At 32.0% G+C, this 16,710-nt stretch overlaps 1 protein-coding gene across 2 annotated transcripts in view; it reads left to right on the forward strand.

The window, feature by feature from the left end:
* The first annotated feature begins 1,250 nt into the window (after positions 1-1,250).
* Positions 1,251-16,710, forward strand: part of LOC114325240 (bumetanide-sensitive sodium-(potassium)-chloride cotransporter) — an 83,096-nt gene continuing 67,636 nt past the window's right edge. The window contains exons 1-3 of one of the 2 annotated variants that reach the window (XM_028273240.2): positions 1,251-1,555; positions 10,212-10,468; positions 14,121-14,241. In XM_028273240.2, the coding sequence (XP_028129041.2) occupies positions 10,218-10,468; positions 14,121-14,241 (372 nt within the window). In that variant the 5' untranslated portion in view covers positions 1,251-1,555; positions 10,212-10,217. Of the gene's footprint in view, positions 1,556-3,457; positions 3,466-10,211; positions 10,469-14,120; positions 14,242-16,710 lie in introns of those variants that run through there. The other variant, XM_050656608.1, reaches the window with a different exon arrangement.

The following is a 16,710-nucleotide window of genomic DNA, read 5'->3' on the forward strand; positions in this document are numbered from 1 at the left end:
CCTACTTTTCATTAGCTACAACTCTGCTTTCTACTGGGTTTGGTTTTGCATACTTCATATTATTATATAAATTATTTTTTTCACTTCTTGTGAGCTATATTTTTGGTAAGAGTATTTTTTCGATAAAATAATTAGTTTTTAATTGCGAAAAACCCTCTAAAAACGGGGTTTTTTGTTGAAAAATGAACATACTCGCAAATAACTTGAAAAGAATTGGCTTAGTGAAAATCTCTATACAACAAAAATTGGCTAAGAATTAGTCAGTTTATCCAATTCTGGACTTATTTTGAACGACTGTTTTCTTACCCCCGAGAATACCTCCAGGTATTTTCGGGCGTATTCCTCTGAGAATATCCCTTTTACCCCCAGAGTAAAAGCACACATCGGCACAGTAGGTATCACTTGTTTTCTTGTTAGCTATGTGTATGACAAATTTTATGTCAATAATAAGCGGTTCTTTAAAATTTACAACAAAAACCGTGAGTAAATGGACTGTTATTAATAGGCTAAAATATAAAAATGAAACAAACAGAATAAAATCATAATAAAATAAATTAAAATGCCTGACTTCTGACATGTTCTCGCAAATGGGAATCGGCAGTAGCTGGATGATATACTAATACAATTTCGTGTGTGTTTAAACTGAATCCCATTTAATTTCTCAACTTTTATTTTACAATTAATTTTTGTTTTTTTTTTGTTTCTTTGCTTTTTTTGTAATTTTTGACCCCGGGTTGTGGCGCCCCTAAAGGATGGCGCCCGTGTGCATTGTACACTTTGCACATATGGTAGCGGGGGCCCAGATCACAGTTTGTATTTAGATATATTTCTAACAAAATTGTATAGGTAATTCCTGTAAAGTAACAACTATAATCGGAGATCGGAGTTATACCCATAATCATATCTATAAAATTTTAAAATGCCTCTCCTCTAAAATCGTCTTTTTTGACTTAAGCCTACGTTCTTGTGAAGCGGCGATATGTATACAATACTATAAAAAATTTCCTTGCAAAATATTGTTTCTTTTTAACGGTCAATTCAAAGGAATGAATATCTTATTACAATTATTATCCACATTACATATCAATGTGCGCGTAGATCCGAATTTTATCGCACCCCTCTGTAGTTACCCTTCGAAACTTCCTGTTTGGAAACTATCGATTACTTTTTTATATCCCGAAGAAGTTGGCTTCAGTTGTTCGGTTCTCCACTCTCCCCTAAACCATTCCGCACGTTGCACATGCTTAGATCGCAATGCTAACGACGAGGTAGAGCCGGCTTTTCCTGAATCCGCGGTGCATTGCATTGCTATGCAATCATTCAATGTTTACGTTGATGTGTCGCGACTCGAATGCTGTTACACGTGTTTTCTTGTACCGTTTTGTATGCACCGGCCAAAAGCCGACAACACTCTGCTGCTGAATATCTAATTGGGAAAAAAGAAAGTGGTTGAAAAAGAACTAGAGTAGACTTCTTTTATTTGGTGGAAAATGCCAGTTGTTAGTGGATGGTAAATTAAGTGCAGTGAAACAAGAAGAGATTTGCTTCACTGTTGGTAAACATAACATACTTTTTTAATATATTTTTAAAATCTTTACATGCAATCTTGATCACTGTGCACAGTTTATCTAAAATACATATTTCCATGTTTCGCAACTGTTAAAATGATTTTTTTATTCTGGATAAACTTTCATTATAATTATTATGTTCATTAGTATCGCTATTTTCTACAAAAAAAAATAATATGCAGCTACTAGTATCTATAGTTAGTAAAACTCATAGAATTCTACATACACAACTAACTGCCTTTAAAAAACACTCAATATATACAGCCTTCAACAAAGTAGGTACAACCTATTACAAAAAAATATAAATGAGCTATGTATATTTAGAGATTCAGTAATTTCCTAAAGGTATTTTTTAACTTTTGAGTAATAACAGCACTACTATACAGATCTTAGAGGTCCTTGGCTAGATTCTTCCACTTTTTTGATCCTTCACTTGTTATCTCCAGTGTCTTGTGTCTTGTTTCTATTTCTTCTGTGGTATAGTATTAACCACCCTTAATACAATAATTAATATAAAATATGTTTTACGCCTAATTCTGAATAAAAATGTTATTAACTTTATCCAAAGGCACTGACCATAAGTAAACATAAACCATTATTTGTCCGTAAATTGTTCCTGCTGTTGCAATGTTTTCGTGTGTACCTATAAAACATTGACTAGGAGTACTATAAGGCATATACCTTATTCCACGAATATACAACCGTTTTGGATTATCGTGACAACAAATATTTTGCTGTGCAAAATATGAAGAACGAAAGTAAATTGTAAATTATATTGTTGTTTATTGGAATAATTATTAGAGCAATCTACTTTCGTACTTCTTATGTTGCACACAGAGATAATTTGTTCCTAGGATGGGATGATGAATTGTCTATCCTACACAACACAAATTAGCAGCCTACCATAGCATGATACATAGACTGACAGAAATTCCCATGACAAAAAATAACTTCGAGATAGAACTAAACATCATTAAACAAATAGCAGTAAACAACGGCTATAACGAACAAACAGTTAACAACATTTTAAATCAAAAACTCCATAAGAAAGCCCTGAAATTAGTGTATCCATCACCACAGAAAGAACCCAGTACCTTCTGCTCTCTCCACTCCATCCATATACCAGCGTTCAGAACTAACAACAACTTAAGCAAATATATTAAGAACAGTAAAAGCCGAAAGAGAAAGCAACTACAGAGTGGTGTGTACAACAGACACTTCTACATACGCACTTCACCTTCTAGATCATAATCATTCTTTCAATGAAGAGTTTCAAATTCTGCATATCCAAAATAAAGGCCTTAAGCTATCTTTTTTAGAATCTATGGAAATTAATAAACTGAAAAATACAGATATAATTCTGAATGACCAACTCGAGACAAACATCTCCCCACTCCTCAACCTCTTCAGTTAGAGACTTATAAAGGCAAACACATTGTAAATTAAATTATATCACTTGAGAAAGGCACTCTGCCGAAACAGCTGTAGTCACATAGTTGTAAATAATAAATTTTGTGGAAGTATAGAAAACAAAAGTTTTCAATGTTTTATTGAGAGATAAAATGAACAATCAAGTAACGGTCGAACCCATCAATTACTCAAATTATGTTACCTTTTTAAATTTATATTTTCTCCCAGTCGTCCTCAGAGTGGTCCATTTAATTTCTTCTGAGTTTTCCTCTCTCATTCCCATATAATTGTTTTTTTTTATTTATGGTCAGGCCATATTTGACAGCTTCTTCTTCAAATTTTTCGAAGTTATATTCTTTTGTATGCACCGGCCAAAAGCCGGCAATACGTGGTTGAAAAACTAGAGTAGACTTTGGTAGAAAATGCCAGTTGTTAGTGGATGGTAAATTAAGTGCAGTGAAACAAGACAAGAGTTGCTTCACTGTTGGTAAACACGATTTTTCATTATAATTTTTAAAATATTTATATGCAATTTAATCACAGTCCACAGTATATCTAAAAACAATTCCACGTTTCGTAACTGTTAAAATGATTTTTTTAGTCTGGCAATCTTTCATTATTCCATTCATAATGATCGTGTAATTATTATGTTCATTAGCACGTTATGTTTGTCAAGAAACATAGTTACCTATTTTCTACAAATTAAAATTAATATACAGCTACTATGTGTATTGTTACTAGTACAACCTAGAAAAACTCTTAAAATTCCACACTACACAACTGCCTTTTTTTCTCAAAAAAAACTCGCATTCTTCTTCTTAAAGTTTTCTCTCCTCAATAGCGGTTGGCTACTACAATTACAAAATCTTGTCTGTCTTCAGCTATTCTTATTAGCTGTTTCCATCTTATTCTTTTCCTTCCTAGTTCTGTCTTTCCCTCGATCTTTCCTTTCACTGCTAGTTGAGCAAATTGTTACCGATTATTTCTCGGTATGTGACCTAGGTATGATGTTTTTCTAACTTTCAATGTGTTGAAAAGTTCTCATTTCTTACCTAATCTATGCAGCACTTCTTAGTTTGAGGTAGTGGCGGCCCGTGAGGTAGTGCCAGAGAACAAGGACCACAGAGAAGCGACACGCCTTTGATCCTTCGTGAGCACGCCGCCAATGACCTTCAAAGCAACCTGAACAACCAGCGTACCAATAGTCAGTGGGCATGTCACAATATAAATTCGTAAATAAAATTAAGCATTTATGTTGACTTTCAATAAATATAAAATATTTATAGTATCACAGGGTTTTTCCTGGTTTTCCCTTGTGATTTACTATGAAGTCTCTAACGCGAGAATTTTACTGTCGTTGCATTTGGTTGTCTTTTTAAAGACATATCACATGCTATAATTTTTTATGACGGATATTCTTGAGTTGGGGTTAATTTCATGTAATCGAATGAACTATCTTTCAGTAAGTCGTCCCAGGAACGCAACTCATAAAATATTGGCAATATCATTTTAAAGTCTTCTACTTTAAAATGTATAATATATGTCTGAATTGCCAATATAAATGAGTGAGATTAAATAAATTATTAGAAGAATTTTTTTTGCTTAGCAACAACACTTTAGTTTATTTTAGTAATATTTTGTATTTTGACAACGGCACCCGATTTGGGCGTCGAAACGTTAATAAAATTATTTTTTTCATTTTAATTGTGGCTTATTTCCCATATAAATAATTAATCATAAAATATTGCATCGAAACAAAAAGTTGCGTGCAGGGCCGACTTTTGTTGGCATTCTTTATAATAATGGAATCATTTTTGATTTACAAAAGGTTGCAAATATAGCGCACAATGCAAAGTAATGGTGAAAATCATATTGATTGGAACCATAAATGAAAATACCTTTTTGCTTATCCTGATTTTGGCATTGAAAGACCAATAATAAAATATATCTATTTCCTACGGTAGGTGTGACATTCACTGATTGTTTTTGGCTTGGGCTGATACAAGATATAATTTGTTCGTCAGGGTATTTCCTAATAAATTATATTTTTTAATATGGGTTATCGAAAAATAACACAGCCATTGTAACTTCCACGGAAATGTCACAAACTGAAAGTTCCAATTCTCTTTGGGTGACAAATGTTCGTGATCGATAACAAAAAACTTTATGTTGAAACCGAATGTCAATATTGTTATTGTCTTGGAAACCTACACCTTCTCTGATATATCTTTGGAGCAAAAGTATGAAGACATTTTACATTTAATTCTCTTCATGTTTCATAATTTGACAATGTTCCTTTAAGCGGAATTTTATCTCTGTAAATATTTTAAATTGGCTCTAAGCAGTACAAATATTACCGAACGTCAAGAACCTAAAGCTTGTCACGCACGGAAAGCTATACTATAATATACGGTGATGAGTGCGCTAATACCCGAAAAAATAACGCAAGAGACGGAAAACATAATACGTTGTGAAATAAAAAACAAGACTACAATATAATATCGATGTATCCACCTTTGTACCTTTGCATCCACAAAAGACATGTTAAACTACAAAACCGTCTACTTTCTTTGTTTCTAAAGATATCAGGTACATTCAAAAAACAAACTATTCAGAAAACAACACTACAATATGATTCCGATGTATACTCCGATCCATATATATATATAGGTAACCTTTTTTATTTATATTTAAATAATTAAAAGTTGGCAGACAATTTTTGTATAGTGCACTGCAAAAAGTAGATAAGTATTTAGTTTTTTCATAATTGAATGTAAGTTTGTTTATTTGCAACCGTGTTTTTGCAATTTTGAAGTTTTGTTCTGCTATAATTTTAAGATTTTCTCAATTATCGGCCCAATTATGTTTCCAACAATTTTTGTTTGTATCGTATTTTGTTTTTGTCGTTTAAATCAGAAATTCTCGTGTATAGAACTCTTTATATATTTTTATTTCGTAAAAATAGGATATCTTGGAGTGCGATAACACACGGAAAACATCTGTTGAATTTTTGACCTGGCTGACTCTTCGTAGACTTGCGTCTGACACCAAATTTAATATTTTTAATTTGAAATATCCCTTGCTTGGCAGAGCGAAGTTTAGTTTTTTATGCATTACGTAGGGGTAATTAAATTCAAGAAAATGAATCACTTTCGTCATGATTTATTATCAATAATATTTAATCAAGTCAAATTAAGACTATTAGATACGTAATAACTAATACTTATGTAAAAATTACAAAGCAATAACTATTACCTGTTATTATTCTTAGGAAATCTAAATAAACTTATTTCTCTTCCTGTCGCAGATGAACATCCGTGAAACACATACAAGTAACCAGACATTTTAACTATTATAATTATATAAATGCCCAAACAAACTTTTTAAGTCGAGTATTTACCATACACGCCTACGGACTATCGCAAAACAACCAGGAGGGATAGAATTAGCTTGCTGGTGATACTTAAAGCAACCAGGTTCGCGCATGCGTCTTCAAAAACGGTACACGTTTTTAGTGCGGTTGTGTCGTTTCTCTGTGGTCCTTGTTCTCTGGTAGTGCCATAGAGCCATGGCACTACCTTACTAACTATGCAGAAACATTTTTTATCATCAAAACATTTTAATTCCTATTAATTTTTTTGTGTGTATTTCTTTTGATCTTCGTAAATTATATAAAATATGGCAACTCTGGGCATAATACAATCCCTGCCACAGCGGAGATTATTCGACAGTAACTAAAAGTGAATCTCTCCTTCGTGCCAAAGTCAGTACTGACACGATTAAAGAGAGAAAGATTTTACGAGCATTCTATTTAAGTGACAGAGAAAGAGCTATATTGGACTATTAGTATACCTTTAAATGTGAATCTCTGTGCCGGGCACGAGCTTAAGTTTCTTTACGTGCTGGTTTGTCGCTTTTATTATGTATATTTTCTGTTAAAAAGTTTTGTATTCATAATTAAACTTTTAGGGCATCTTGATCGTGGGTGTAGTGTGTAGTATAAATAATATTTTGATTATTTCTTAAGTTTAATTTAATAATTGACAATGAAGATTAGTATCTTAAAATTTTTTTTAAGAAATTTAAATTTTTAAGACTATTTTTTTTTAAATATTTAAAAAAAAACTACAAATGTTATAAGGTTTTGTGAGCTGTCGAGTTAGCTTTAAGAGGTCACGACGAAAAAGAAAATTCAGAAAATAGAGGAATATTTAAGGAGCTGGTCAATTTTAGCGCCGAATTAGACAACGACTTAAAAGTTCATATTATTCAAAGTAGATCTTTCAAAGGTCTACCTTCTCTGGACATTTTAGTTGCTTCTAATTTATTTATGTCGGAGAAGTTTTCTGCTTATCAGCATCAGTTCTCCGAATTATTTCTTAATGAAACATGAAGACAATTTTAATTTTTAAACAAAACTCGATTTAAAACTGAATTAGAAGTAGGTACTGTATTGGCGAGACGAATTAAGTACTACCTCTGGGGCTGTTTCGCTATCGGATTTATTCTAGAGGGAAGGCTTAAAAAGCACATTTGAAGGAACTATTAAACTTTTAAATATTTTAGTTACCATTCCTATATCAACATCTGAAGCAGAACGCTGTTTTTCGATGTTAAAACATAGTGCTTTAGGTATGCTATCTGCAGAAAAGCATTTTGTAAATTGTATTGATAATTTTAATAATAAAGGCATTGAAAACTTTGAAACCAAAAAATAGAAGAATGAACTTCATATATCGTAAACTTTAAAAGTGACATTACAAAAATTTGTACATGTGTGTGGATAATGAAATAGTATTATTTTTATATTGGTAAATAGAGACTAAATCTTAATAACAAACTTCAAGCACTATCAGCAGTAAATGCTGGTGGTAGATTAAGAGGTTTTTATTATTAATTAATTTACGGAACTGTTTTGATCAATGTTGGACAATTGCTTGGCACCTCAGATCAATAAACATAAGATACTAAGATAAAAGTATCCGCGCATATATTTTTTCAGTTTTTGTTGTAAGTATACCTTTTTTGACAATACCGTGAATCCGTCACTAAAAATTTTGGCGGCTGCCCGAGTTCTGGCACTACCTTCTTAAAGTGGTACAAGCCGCTACTGGTTTGAGGTATGTTCATGAAATCTTGAAGATTCTCCGGTAGATCCATATGCCAAAGACCTCCAATTTATTTATGGTTGATGTTTTAAGAGTCCACGTTTCGACTGCATAGAGACGTAGAAATGGACCAGACGTAGCATTTTGATAAACGTAGTCGAATTTCGAGATTTCTTCTAGAATCACACAGCAGACTTTTGACTTTTTCGAAAGATTTTCTGACCTGCTATTCTCGGGGGGTCCGAACAAATAATCCCGGACAAAAAATCCCCACAAATTATCCCTGGACAAAAAATCCCCAGACAAAAAATCCCCACAAAAATTCCCCACAAATAATCCCCATAAATAATCCCCACAAATAATCCCCGGACAAAAAATCCCCACAAAAAATCCAGGACAAATAATCCCCACAAAACTTTAAACAAAATATCCCCACAAAAAATCCCGGACAAAAAAATCCCAAGAAATACTTGCTGCCGAATAGTTCTATAAAAGTTTTCTCGTGAATTCAATCGACACAAATGTTTTTCAACCTCAGTGTATGATAGTTATAGACTGGGAGATATTAGACAGAAGTTCAGCCACCATTTTTTGGGTCCTGCCCTTTGCAATACTGGAAGGTAAGAGAGGGTACTTACAATTTGTGGAAAAGTAAACGGGTTTTCCTGTGACATTTTCCTGTGAAAATTAAATTTTACATGAAAAAAAATGGAGTGTTGCAATTAATTTCTGAGTCCTGCCATATCCACAGAATAACAGGATACTACTGATTTTATGAAGAAAATGTTTTGGGCAGGAGGGTTGCAAAAGGAGTAAGTGGGTTTACATAATATACAAAGACGTAATGAAAATAATGAAATTTTCATGATTTTCTGAGTTCTGCCAATTAAATAAATTAAACATATATTTATTTCAAAACTATCAAAAAAAATGTTGGCATGACGTCTCCTAATGTTTAACTGTATTTGTCTCTTGAAAAATTTTTTGGAGAATTTTTACTCTGATTCCGTGATTTTCTGAGTCCTTGCTTTAAAAAAGTTATAATACTCAAATTCCATCACTTTTTCCGTACTCGACAGGACGGTTAAAATGTTCTAGTAAGACAGCAAGATTCCTAGATTTGTTAGAAAATTTGTTTCATTCACGCAAAAACTTTTTAGAGAACTGTTCGGCGGCAAGCATTTCTTGGAGATTTTTTGTCCGGGATTTTTTGTGGGGATTTTTTGTCCAGGGATTATTTGTCCGGGTATTATTTTTGGGGATTATTTGTGGGGATTTTTTGTCGTGAGGATTTTTTGTCCAGGGATAAATTGTGGGGATTTTTTGTCCGGGATTATTTGTCCCGGCATTATTTGTCCTAGCTTCATCTCGGTCTTATTTCTAGATTAGGATTTAGGTTGCTATCGATCTAACACCCCAGATACTTAAACTTTTTGATCTGTTCTAAAATGTGCCCATCTAGTGTTCAAATCGAGTGTATCAAAAGTTTTTAAAAAGTATTGCGAAACAGGAAATTACATACGAAGACTGGGCCAGAGAAGAAACACGGTGTACAAGTTCCGCAGATAACCCCTTGTTAATTCTTCAGAGCTTACGAAATGGCTCATTGACATCTACGCATCTTTAAAATAAGTTGTTAAATGCAAGACATGTTGATGCACGATAACGCATGACTTCATTTCACTAGAACAGTAAATGGTTACCTTGATGAGGTTCAGTTTGGAAGAATATATTATTGGCCACCATATAGCCCGGATTTAAATCCGATCGAGCATTTCTGGGATACTTTAAATTTAAAACATCGTATTCGAGAAAGAAATTCTGATCCTATGACACTGGAAGAAAACACTACAGCACAATAAGAATATACTGCAATTTCTCATGCTTGAGGAATGTTCTGTTGTTTCTGTTTTAGTTACTTCTCCTTTCAAATTGCGGCAGTTTTGCCTTTTGACAACTTATTTCACATTTTTTTGCAATATGTACATTCTTTATACGTATCCCTGTTAATTATCTCTAAATCAAATGTATGTTGTTTAATAATCTCTAAATGCCGAGTATTATCTTTTCTTTTTTAGAATAGTATTTATTTATTTACTTGCATTGACAATTTGTTGTTTTTCAGCTGACAATGTCAAAAAAATCCAGCCGAGACGACATCAATCTGGACTTGTCGGAAAACAGCACAATAGAATTGGAAAATTTGAACGGAAAAGCAGACAAGCAAACCAGATTCCAAGTTAACAGGGTTAGAAATGACGGAGAAGACGAAGACGAAGTGGAACTCAGGGTTAAAGTCAATATTCCAACGGATGACGAAGATGATGTTCATTCCTGCACCGATAGAACCAAGCTGAACAGCGATTATTTGAAAAGTTTTAGGTAAAGTTAATTGGCTTTTCGTTAATTTGTAGCAAAACGTTATCGATTTGTTTGGTTTTTGCTGTTAATCTAATTATTGCACAACTTATTAGTATTAGTATTTAAGATAACGAGTATTGGGACCGTGCAAGTTCGGAAAAGCGACACCTATTTCTACGCTCTGAACTTTTATTCGCACTTTTAATTATATTGGCCAATCATATGGTCCTGGTTACTGGATAATTGTCAAGGCCATAGTCCAAAAAAAATAATAAGAAGAAAAAATAAGATTTAGGTTGTGTTATTCAAACATAAACAATTGTATGTAGTAAATAAAATTAGTTATTAAAATGCAGTATTGCAAGCAAAATACAATTAATTAAATTTACCTTTATATAATAATGGCATATCATATCAATATTGTGAAGCAATATATAATTTTTCTTCTTAACTGACAATAGGTATGAAATGTACGTCAATTTGACAATTTCAGTTGACAATATGAATTATTTAAGAAAGTTGCAATATTTCTCCGCTATTCGCGCACGATCGTTTTGCGTATCCCTTCCAAGTACTTGCACACCGCGAATTGGTTTTGTGAAATGATCCAGTTAATACAAGGATCATGTGAAAAGTTCTAAACAAAGTGCCTAGTAAAAAAACAATTTTTGATGGAAATAAAAATAATCTGTTGATTTTTTTTTTGAAAAATGGCTTTGGCAGAGCCAATTAGCCAGACTTGTTTCTGATTGATTGCAGATTCATAGTCATAAATTTCTTATAACGTAAGTACATTCTACAATTTTATTTTTATAGATACATTGGTACATTGTGTAGCTTTTTTTTATTTTGTTTTTTTTTTTAATTATTTACTGTGTTTTTTTTATATATATTTTAATTTGTGCGAAACACTTTTTTTTACTTCTTTTTTTTTCCATTCTTTTTTATTTTTGTTCCTTTTTTTCCTTTTTTTTTTGTTTATTATTTTTTTTTGTTATTATTTTATTTTGTGTTTTTTTTAATATTATTTTTTTTTAATTTTTTCAAACCACATTAACAAATTATGCCTATTTATTACATATTACATTTACAACTTGTATTTACATAATTTAACATGTTTATAAATGAGATGAAGAATAAACATAATCTGTTGATTATGTTCAAAACAAGAGAGCTACAAGAAACTACAACGTTAACGGGATTTTATTATTTCATATGGTCAATGGACCTCTAAAGATGAAAAAACTGCGGAGTCCTACCATTTAAAGGGGTGCGTTTTGAGAAAGGGGTTAATTAGTCCCAAGGCACATGGTGCATTAAGGTGAGTTCTAAGCACTTTTGGTTCAAACACGTCTACAGAAAAATTGTTCCAGGTTAAATTTACTATCGAAATATCACCTTTTAAAGTCAAAAATATATTTTTTACAAAAGTATATTTAAAAAAACCAAAAAAAAACACGAAAGAAATCAATTTTGTTTTTTGCCCCATATTTTTTTTCTACGGGAATATACGTTTTTATTAGAAGTCTTTATACAAACTCAAACCCAAACGCCAACACACGCCTCTTGAATGTTTCCCACTCAAAAGGTAGTCGTACAAAGGTGCCAGCAACTTTGGCGGTTATGAACGAAAACAATTTATTAATTATGGTTTTCTGGCCCTTGCACCACTCAAAATGTACAAATATTTACATTTTCTAAAAAAATTATTTATAGAAATATGTATAGAAAAAAAATTGTGAAGTACCTAAGGCATTTTTTACATATTTAAGTATTAAGTTCTTACATAGGTATAATTCTGATGAGGTTCATCAATCATATGATTAAAACATCAATTTATTTAATAATTATTTAAGAAGTGACAAAATAATGCACAGTCTAATAAACATCGTAATTGATTGATTTATATAAAAACATCAAACATAGAAATAATTATTAATACTCGTATTTATAAACAAAGATCTAACGGCTATACCGTAACCATAAAAACACTTTAAAAAAATTGCTAATATCGTTTTTGAAACTTAAGTAATAAAATAAATTCACAAAATGTACCTATATTATAGAATCTTCTGTATCTATTTAGTTACCTGGACATTTTTCTTCAAAAAATCGTCGGTTAGCAACCTAGGAAATGGCAAATTTTATTAAAAAAAATCACTGTTTTTATTCATCAAAAAGTAAATGTTTCAACGAAGAAAATGAGCCCTATCGAAAGTAAAAAAGGTTTCACCATATAACATCGACGTGTTGTCACCATGTTTTGCTAAAATAAGATATTTAAACCATATATTATGGGGTTACCACTTTGAATAGTGTGCTAGTTTCAAACTACTTAGCAGAATGCACTGAAGATGTCCTGAAATAGAACGAAAACGTTTTGCAATCCATTTGGATGACTTTTTAGAGTTATAGTTTTTTAATAAACGATTTTATACCAGAATACAAGTTGAAGTTTTTACTTCTGTATGAATTTTTAAAATTTTTTTTTGTTTCATTTTTTTATTTTTTTTTTCAATTTTTTTTAAACATATTTTACAAATACCTATAACTAATTACAATAATATTTTACTATCCAACAAGAAAAATATAAAACAGTCAAAAATTTTATTTTTATTCAGTGACAGAATAAAGAGAATATTTACAGGGAGTGGGATTTTCTGGTCTATAATTATTTTAATTCGGTGATTGGGTAGGTGTTTATGCTTCTTGCATTCAAAAAATATGTGGTTCAAGTAACTTTTAACCTCACATTCTTGACAAATATTCGAATCTAATATGATGTTTATTTTAAATAAATGTGCAGGATAACATGCATGTCCAAATCTAATTCTAATGATGGTGGATATGTATTTGCGAGGGAGAGTGAAATTATTATACCAAGGTTTTTTCGGAATAATCGGTTGTACCAAAACGGTATTGTGTTGTTGATATACTACAGTACCTTTCCCGGTGTGTTTTTCAGTTCTTCATTTGTTCAGTTCTTAAACAAGCAAAAGCATCTAGAATGCAGGGCTGATATTTGGTAACTGCTCTATGGATGAGGGAATTTTTAGCTAATTGGTCTACATGTTCATTATGTGTAAGTCCTGAATGTGCTTTGATCCACATAAGTTGTATTTTTTGGGTGTGTTTATTAATTTCAAATAAGATTTTTATTATTAAGAAAATGTATGGATTAGAAGTACCACAATGTAGTTGAGGTGTTTGAATAGCAGTAAGCACAGATAATGAATCAGATAAAATTACTGCAGAATTATAGGATGCTAACTTGAAATAAATTAAAGCCTCAAATACCGCCGCAGTCTAGGCACTAAAAATGGAGAAATTTGAGGGCAGTTTAAACATTTTTTCTATAAATTTATCTGGAATATAAAAGGCACAACCAGTACCATTTGAACTTTTGGATGCATCTGTATAAATACAAACGACCAATTTGTAAGGTAGTTGCTTAAAACAATACTGTTTAATAAAGAGTGCTCATGATAACTGGGTTGTATTATATCTACTTGATTTAGTAACTCAAAGAAATCTTCGAAATCTACCACTTTATTTGCAACTGCAAGTTCAGTATTATTATTCGCAGTGTTTTATTATTGCAGATATTTACAGATCTTCTGTAAATATCAATTCAGCGTTAATATCTTAGAAAATCGTTATTTTTCTTTTGTAGGCGTTTGACAAGGGAAGCCTTGCCTCGTTTGGACAACTATAGGAATATCATGTCCATCCGGGCAGCCAACAGACCAACCTTAGACGAACTGCACGAAGCTGCTACACTCACGAATAATAAGGTAAACCACTTTTAATTCATGCACATGCACTAATATTATCTCACATCCGATTCTAATTCAAGTTGAAACTTTCCATTTTATTTCATTTATGCACAATATTTACGGAAATAATTGCTTGCGTTTTTAATTTGTACTCTATTATTGGTCACGAAGTGTCTTTCGTGACTATATTGTTTACCAGTTGATTATACAGGGTGTCCAGAAACTCTCCTGACAAGCTAACAGTGGAGATCCCTCAGATAATTTTGAGACAATTACAACCCAATTCACCTAGTACAAAAATGCTTCCAAAGCAGCTAGAGCTCTTTGAAGATGACGCCTTGTAATTAGTTTTCTTAAATACCCCCAGAACGCTTCTATTTAGAAAAACAAAAACTGGTACGTCTATTTATCTTCCAGAGGTAAATCGATTCCATCAATTGCGAATTTCTAGTACCGGCATAGGGTCCGTTTTGGGTAGGTCAACGGTTATTTTACCGCATAACTTTTTTGTCTTTAACTTTTAGGTAATTTTGACACTAGATTATTAAATCGTCTCTTGTTTTAAGTCGGTAGGATACACCATTTTCTAGAAAAATCAATTTGACAATTTTTCGTATTTTGAATTTTGAAACTGAGCTACATTGAAGAAAGACGTTTAATTTGGTATGGACCCGTGAGAAGAACAGGTCATATAAGGTGGATATCAAAGATTTTGCATTGGATCCCAATATAGGAAAGAGAAAAAGAACCAGAACTAGAAGATCATGGAGGGATGAAGTGGACGAGGCCATGGCAAGACTTTCGAGATGAGGGATAGCAAAGCAGGATAGAAAAGACTGGAGGCGTTGCTTGAGAGAAGAAAGGCGGCAGGAGTAACGGAAACGATGAAGCAACCAAAATATCACCCATGAAATATTGGAAAGCTTATCAATAAATACAAAAAATAGATCGTAAGGAGAAGAAGAAACTGCGAACTAAACACATAGTCCAGGAACCGAAGCTTTTCACCTCGCAATTTATACAGAATGGATCGATTTACTTGATTATTTCACGCATAGGAGATTCTGACCAATAGAAAGCTACAGAAATCTGAATTAAATCCATAATTTTTGATAATCTCCCGTCGTTAAGTATATTACGTCAGATGCCCTTCGTTGCTACGAAAAAATACATTCAGTGACATTTTATTCATGAAATAATCGCAACAAATTGCATTCGACCTCTGAAATTAATATAGAATTTTTGCTCTCGTGACACTTTGACATAATTTCACTCGCCTTCGGCTCATGAAATTAAAACTGTCAAAGTGTCACTCGGGAAAAATTCAATAATTTCAGAGCTCTTGTGCAATTACTACTGATTATTTCATTCATAGGAGATTCTGACCAATAGAAAGCTACAGAAATCTGAATTAAATCGATAATTTTTGATAATCTCCCGTCGTTAAGTATATTACGTCAGATGCCCTTCGTTGCTACGAAAAAATACATTCAGTGACATTAATGACAATTAATGTTTTAAAAATTATAAAAGTGATGACTTTCAATCGTCAAATATTTATAAAAACTGTGTGTTTAACGGTACTTACATAAATAAATTACAATAAAATTTTGGTTTTGAACAGTTTTATTCATGAAATAATCGCAACAAATTGCACTCGACCTCTGAAATTAATATAGAATTTTTGCTCTCGTGACACTTCGAAGACACTAAAACTGTCAAAGTGTCACTCGGGAAAAATTCAATAATTTCAGAGCTCTTGTGCAATTACTACTGAAAATTTGAGAAAAAGTAGTGGATAGTCCAAGGATCAAAATCTATATGACGTCAAAAGGCGCGTTTACCATGGGGATCGTTGCCACCCTATCTTGGGGGTGGAAATTTTGGGGGGGAATAAATTGCCGATTTATTCGCTATCGAAAGTGTTAGTTTTATATCGAAAAAATCAATGTTTTTCGATATTATACTCATTTACGATTCACTCAATTTTTGCCGTAGAAAAATTTTATTCAAACCAAGTTCTTGGGAATTACATAACCTACAATTTCATATTTAAACATTTTTTCGTATCTCTGATGGTAATCTTTCTATTCTGAAGAAAATTGTATTTTTTACCAAAATACAAAAATTCGTTATTCGCTTTTAACTCCAGTTCTTTAATAACTAATCATTTTAAGTCAGTCAAACTTCTGGAATCTATTACTAATACATAAATAAAGAAGTATGAATTAAGGCTAATGACTTAAAAAGACCTCTAACATACATTATTAAACTTCCAATTGGATTTCTCTTTTTTTTTTTCAAAAAAGTATATTGATTTTTTAACCGTAACTTTTTTTATGTTTATCCTAAAAAGTTTGGTAAAAAATAATTTTGTAGGTTTCTACAAGATCTATAAGGCTATTAATATTAAATCCTTTTAAAACCCTCAGTCGCAAAAAGAGGTGACTGTAAGAGGGTTGGTATAGGTGGTTTTTGCATGTTATT

The sequence above is a fragment of the Diabrotica virgifera genome, chromosome 7, assembly GCF_917563875.1.
Source record: "Diabrotica virgifera virgifera chromosome 7, PGI_DIABVI_V3a".
NCBI classification, from domain to species: domain Eukaryota; kingdom Metazoa; phylum Arthropoda; class Insecta; order Coleoptera; family Chrysomelidae; genus Diabrotica; species Diabrotica virgifera.